This window comes from Cannabis sativa, chromosome 2, assembly GCF_029168945.1.
Source record: "Cannabis sativa cultivar Pink pepper isolate KNU-18-1 chromosome 2, ASM2916894v1, whole genome shotgun sequence".
NCBI classification, from domain to species: Eukaryota; Viridiplantae; Streptophyta; class Magnoliopsida; order Rosales; family Cannabaceae; genus Cannabis; species Cannabis sativa.
In genome coordinates, this window is record NC_083602.1 from 27,700,443 (window position 1) to 27,707,353 (window position 6,911).

Here is a 6,911-nt window from a genome sequence, read left to right on the forward strand (position 1 = left end):
ATTAAATTTTTTATGGAATTTTGTTGAGGTTTTCATATTTTTCTTTCTCTAAAATTACCATATTTTGTCCATTAAATTTAATATCAATAAATATATAAACCTTTTTTTTTCATACTATTGTAAATAGTACTAAAATATAACAATGCACTACTTTTTTTTTAGTACACCATACTCTCAAATGTCAAACATGAAACAAATAAAGAAAGAAAGAAACTAAAAAAAAGTATATTTTAATGAGGTTTTTGGCAATAAAATAATAGTATTCATCTCCACTATCTCATTCAACTAAATTAATTTCACCATCACACAATAATGTCAAAAGTAGACATAACCAAATTTCAAACTTTAAAAAAAAAAAATCTACGTTGAAAAAGAAAAGAAAATTATAATAATTATCCAAAATTTGCAAGAGCTGGTGGTACTGAAGCAGCAGCAGTAGCAGTCTCTGCTGACTTCACAAGAAGTTTGTACCAAAAGTTGTGAATGCCTTCCTCCATAACATCATCCTCATCAGTATTATTATTGTTATTATGATCCATGAATGAGTGATGTACATCATCAGAGTTTAACAATAATGATGATGAGACCTGTAATTTTGGATCAAAAAAGACTGTCCTGGTAGTAGAATGCTTGTAATAATGGTGTTGTTGGTGATGGACATTATTATTAACAACTGTAGTAGCATTACTACTACTAGTTCTGGCATTATTGACCATCATCATCATCGTCATGGGTTGTAATATTGCTTCATGGTCAAGATGATCAGTTTCACTATTACTACTTTGTTTCATTATTAACTTCTTCTTGATTTTCTTCTTCAAGTGGGTGTGCCAGAAGTTTTTTATTTCGTTGTCTGTTCTTCCTGGTAATTGGGTCGCTATAGAAGACCATCTGATATATTATAATTAATACACATCATAATCAATTAATCTCATAGCAACTATAACATATATAAGAGTATATATAGATCTTAATTAATATTCATTGCCAAAAAAGAAGTAGAGTATATATATACCTATTTCCAAGATTGTGATGTAGCTTGATGATGGTGTCTTCCTCTTCTTTGCTGAAGTTTCCTCTTTTAATATCAGGCCTCAAGTAATTTATCCAACGAAGCCTACAGCTCTTTCCACACCTCAACAGACCTATACATATACACCAACAATATCAAAAGTCGTTATTTATATATATGTATACACATATATCAAAAAAATACACGCCACTGAGATCGGTTTATTTTATATGCATTTATATATATATACCTGCTTGTTTAGGAAGAGCCCTCCAATTTGCATGACCGAATTGTTGGATATAAGAAATGAGTATGTGATCTTCTTCAGGGGTCCATGGTCCTTTTTTCAGTCCCATATTCTCACAACATGCTCTCCTACCACCCATCTCTCTTTCTCACTTTTAATTTATTATCGTATGAGCTTTATTAATATACATATATATATATAAATTAATTAATTAATAATAATGAGAAAGAAGAGGAAGAGTCAAGTTTATATGTGCATGCACCAAACCAAATAAGGGAAAAGCTAATTAAGCGGGCGTCTTTTCGTTTCTCAAGAAGATAGATATACATTTACAAGTTGTAACTATATATGGGGCCGTTGGTCCAACAAACAACGCATGGTGTTCAAAAGCTACACACCAATATATTTTTTATTACATATGTTTCACACTATATATATACTTAGAGCTTGCATTGCTACCAGACATTAATGGTGCTTAACACTTTTAAATATATCACTTTGTGATTGGTTAGCGATATTCTCTAAAAATTATTATATTAAACTATATAGGAACCTATACTTAATTGAATCAATATAGCGATAATGACATATAGGAAAATACTAGACACCACTAGTACCTTTTAGCGTTTCTCTATTTAGGACATTAGTATAGGTCACTAAGTTTCTTAGGACGTCTATAACATAATGTTTTCTAATTGGCTAGTAAATTTTTTTATAATTTTTATTAAATTAAAATAAGCGGAACTCGATATTAAATTGTACTTATAGTAATATTACATTTCATAAAAGTATAGGCATAGTGCCTTTTAGAAAAAAAGTTAAAAAGTACTACTAGTGTCTAATATCTTCCTCAGTGTTATACAGTTATTAGTATAATTAAGTATTGTATCCATATAATTTAAACCAATAAATTTTAAAAAATATCCATAGCCAATTATAAGGCACCAAAGTGCTTGATGGTGACCAATAAAAATGCTCTTTCTCATATATTTATCATTTTTTCGCATGTCACATGTTTACAAATGTGGGAAAAATTGTCGTCGTTGATCACCGAAGTGATTGGTCATTGGAGAATTCTTCAAGAATGTGCTTTGTTTAAAAGCATGTGACGTATCATTTTGTCATCTACTAAACTTTTTCTTAGTAATTGCTTACATTCCAAGTAGAAAACTTTATAAAAGAGAAATACTAATGGTTTGGTTCGGAGTACCTTATTAGTACAATTAATAATCATCTCAACGATTTTAATTTAATAATTATTATAAAAATTTATTAACCATTTAAAAAACATTACCTCATAACAATATTAAATATTATAATATTAAATATTTTTAATAGTTAATAACAATGCTATTTATATATATACTTCTAATTTATAACGTCAATTTTCTATACAAATTTTTAGTCAATTTTGTTGCTCAAAAATATATATATTTTTTTTGATGCGGTGATTAAAATCACACATGATTAAGAAAGCAGCAATCCTCAATTGGCGGCGACACCTCCTTGAACCAGGATAGCTCATTGTCTAACCGAAAGGAATGCTTTGTCAAACCAAACACTGCAGAATTCTTATTTCGAGCCGCATGGGACAAAACTGCCCCTGAAAATTTAGACAATACAGCTATAACGAAGTCAAACAGCACCCCATCACATTGAAAAATACCTTCCCAATATAAATTACCGTTAGAGCTAGCAAAACTGAAAAACATCACAACATCATCTTTATAAATGTTTAAAAAATTTCAAATAGTTAACAGTGCTTATTGACTTCGCTTTTAGCCAATAATGAGTCTTAATTAAAGCAATAAGAATAAATAAACAATAGAAAACAAAGAGTAATAAGTAACGAAAAGGTTCAGTTCGTAGTAGTGGCAATAATCTACTCCCCTCTTTGTTGTATTAACTTATGAGTAAAATGAAGTATTCTCTCTCGAAATCTCTTATAAAGATCTTTGAACAAATTACTCTTAAATTGTGATTTCACTTTTGAGTGTTTTCTCTCTGAATAATTTTGTCCCCGCAAATAGTAAGATGAGACCACTATTTATAGGGGCTAATTACATAATAATAGTTTTCCTTGATCTATAAAAAATAAAATAGGAAAGTAGCATGTTTCTATAATTACAATGAAGGCACTACTACATATTTGGGATTTAGAGGCAATTTTTAAGCCCTTTTAGCGTCAATTTTGGCAAAATTCTTTACCGACGCTGATGCAGGCAACGTTGTAGGGTTGAAAATAACTGGCGCTAAATGATACCCTATGGCGTCGGTTATTCACAAATAATCGACGCTATTTGCCAAAATAACTGACGTTGTAGGGATAAAAATCGATGTTGTAGGGTTTAAATTATATATTTATTCATAATTATTTTTTCAGTTTGAAGCTTAAAATTTAATTTATTTAAATTTTATATTTATTAATTTATATTAAATATTATTTAATTTAAATTTAAATAAAATCTACTTTTAAAAAAAACTAAATTAAATATTATTTAAATTAATTTTATGATTAGTCAATATACTTAATTTCATTTCATAGAAGCAATTAAATAAATTACAATTATAGATTACACAAATATTGTAAAATTAGTCCAAGTATTAACAAGTTAATAAATCTAATTACAAGTTAACTTAAAAAAAATAAGGTAGGGAAGAAAAATTCTTAGGCTTTTCAGCATCATTCCTCCAAGCCTTCGTAAATCACCGCCATCAACCGTTCTATCCACTGTCGCTGTAATGGTAATAATTCAATTTTTAGATTGTATGTCTGCTTTTCTCCAAACTGTAAAAAGAAGTAAAAATTTGTATTAGTTTATATATATACATTATTATTTGTTAATATAATAAATATTATAATTAATAATTAAAGCTTACAGCTTACAACTTTATGATCTTATATATAACGGTTGGGTTTGCACGTGCGACGATGTCAGTCATATATTTCAAAACATAAAAATCACATTCTTAGTTTTTAGGTTGTCTTTGACAATTTGGTAGTGCAATTCCTGTCCACGGCCCAAGATACGCATTTCATGCCCTTATAAACTGGTATGCTCTGTTTTAAAAATTATATTAACATTTCAATTCATTAGTTAATTAAATTTTTTTTACATAAAGAGTAATTAAATTATTACCTTTCCAACATTTTAGTAATTTGTTCGAGAACTTTGTGGCCACGTATAGGGTCTAAATGAACAATTTTCCCTAGCGCAGCGACCTCTAACATCCAATGTGCGCTAAAAAATTATAATATAATGTATGTAAGATAGTATAAAAATAATTTTAAGTTATAATATAGAGTGTTTACCCGATATTCCGGGGAATAAGAAATATTTGGTGGTTGTTATTCATCGATGATAACCAAAGGGCCAATCGTTGTGATGCATTTTCAAAAGACGCACTCTTCTCTTCATTGTTGACACCATTCACTACGAGAAGCTCTGGATCGTAAAACTTGAAAATTCTTCTCAAATTGTTCATGCTCTCCCAGATGTGCCTGCATTAAATTGTTAAATATTAGTGTTTTATAATAATTTCACTAGAATTTGATATATAAAGTTAATTAGATCAAAGAAAGTATACATCATTCCAAACAACATTCCCTGGTTGCCGATGAAGTCACACAACACCACCTATTGCAAATCCTCTCCTGATAACATGATCTGGGTACGAGGTGCTATGAATCCTCGGGGGTACCTGAATTGTGATTATATCACGTTTATCTTTGACTCTTAAAAATTTATCAACCATCCATTTTAGTGAGTTAGGGATTAAAGCCATGATCTCTGGTGTGAATAATTCATCTTCTTGGTCAGCACCGCCTTTTCAAGAAGTCATGGGACCTTTCTCCTTCGACACACCACGTCTTGATGGTGGTTGAGCTAGTGACCCTATATAAAACACAATATAATATATCAAATTTGATCCTAATTCTACTGAATTTTTGGCAGCATAACGGATGAAATTGAATGCCCCCAAAAATTTTAAACTTGCTTATATAATAACAAATAACACAGATATAACAGTTGTTTATTCATCCATCCCACCACAGTATATTCGTAGAACCTACTTCCCTATGATTGAATATTTAAGATATTCAAACTCCACTAATCATTAATAATTAATTTATAACAAAAGTTACCTTGGGTGTTCCAATTAGGTATTTAGGCCAAGGAAGGAACATGTTTACTACTTCCTTAACGTATCTGCACCCGTCAATTGAGATTGAGATTTCACCATCTTGTTGCAGCATTTCTGAAATTAGAACCTGAGCATGTGAATCATCGTAGTCTTGCAGTGAACTTTGATTGGACCCTCATGTTCGTACAAATACACTCAGGCCACAACGTTGTCGATATAGTCAGAATATATATACTAGCTGATTAAGGGCCTTTGTGTTGGAAATTATTTTACCAGGATCTATTTACTATCATGTATGTTGGATTAACAACCTAATATGAATTCTAACACAATGAAAATAAACACATATAAAGTTAGAAAACCTTACAGTGGGTGCAGTGGCATATTATGACTCCTTCCGTTCAGATCTCTAGCCCTTGATTCCTTTCTGTAGCAGAGCATCACCAAGATCTGAACCTGGATCTTCTTTTCTCCTTCTTTGATGCAGAATTTCCATAGTCTTACATACTATGATTGAGGTACCACTTGATGTGTGTGGGCACTACTCATCTCACAAGGATTTCGAAATTTTTCTCTCTTTTTCTCTCTAAATTTCGTGGCTTATGATCCATACAAGAGAAGAGAACAAGGTTACTTTATATAGGGAAAAGGGAGAGCACAACTTTCCAAATAAAACAGTTTCCTTAATTACTGTGTAATCAATTAACTGGCTTATTTAGTGTGATCCACCACTTTCTTATTTTTGCTAGGCTTTGATTAGCAATTACATGGCAATTAAAATTGAAAATAATAATTGGGAAAATCAAACCATGTGGCCGGCCATAGGGTGAAATGGGCCTCACTTGGATTTTGCAGTTTCCTCAATTTTATTTCTATTTCTCCAAAAATGCCACTTTTCCAATTCTAATCATTTAAATGCCAAAACTAATTATTTAATAACTAAAATAGATTATTAAATAATATTATCATTTAAAATAATTATTAATTAGACATGCAAAGTCTCTTAATTAATAATTAAACCTAGAAACCCTTTTATTTACGATTTCATCCTTAAACTGTGAGAATTCATAAAGTAGACATAGTCTAACTTTTAGAATTATAATTGATTAATTAAAATCAATTAACTGAGTCTTACAAGAAGTATGGTCTCAACTAGTATGGGGACCACGGGTCTATATAACCGAGCTTCCAATAAGTCGAACCGAATTTACCAAGTAAATTCTCTAACTTATTAATTCCTCATTGAATCCACACTTAGAACTTGGAATTGCACTCTCAGTGATCTAGAACGCTCTATATGTTCCACTATTAGACACGTCATTAGTTATCCATTGTTATAACCCTAATGTGATCAATGATCCTCTATATAGATGATCTACATTGAAAAGGCACTACTGTTACCGCTACACCTTCAATGTATTTTATCCTTAAAACACTTAACCCTGTATAAATGATATTTCAGCTAAGTGAAATGAGATCTCCACCATTTATCTTCGTTTGGTTAAG

General features: G+C 30.5%; 1 protein-coding gene across 1 annotated transcript; it reads right to left on the reverse strand.

Annotated features, from left to right (window-relative positions):
• Nucleotides 1–216: 216 nt before the first annotated feature.
• LOC133033951 (transcription factor MYB13-like) lies at nucleotides 217–1,410 on the reverse strand. Its single transcript, XM_061108998.1, has 3 exons — nucleotides 1,263–1,410; nucleotides 1,016–1,145; nucleotides 217–891 (listed from the first exon to the last, which is right to left on the reverse strand). Exons 1-3 carry the CDS (start codon nucleotides 1,396–1,398, stop codon nucleotides 393–395), a joined length of 765 nt encoding a protein of 254 aa, XP_060964981.1. The 5' UTR covers nucleotides 1,399–1,410; the 3' UTR covers nucleotides 217–392.
• Between the last annotated feature and the right edge of the window lie 5,501 nt (nucleotides 1,411–6,911).

Excerpts from the sequence above, each read along its gene's own strand:
- LOC133033951 (XM_061108998.1), bottom strand. The coding sequence starts at position 1,398 with ATGGGTGGTAGGAGAGCATGTTGTGAGAATATGGGACTGAAAAAAGGA. Across the intron at positions 1,146-1,262 it reads GGCTCTTCCTAAACAAGCAG|GTCTGTTGAGGTGTGGAAAG; the intron begins GTATATATATAT and ends GTATATGTATAG. Across the intron at positions 892-1,015 it reads CATCACAATCTTGGAAATAG|ATGGTCTTCTATAGCGACCC; the intron begins GTATATATATAC and ends ATAATATATCAG.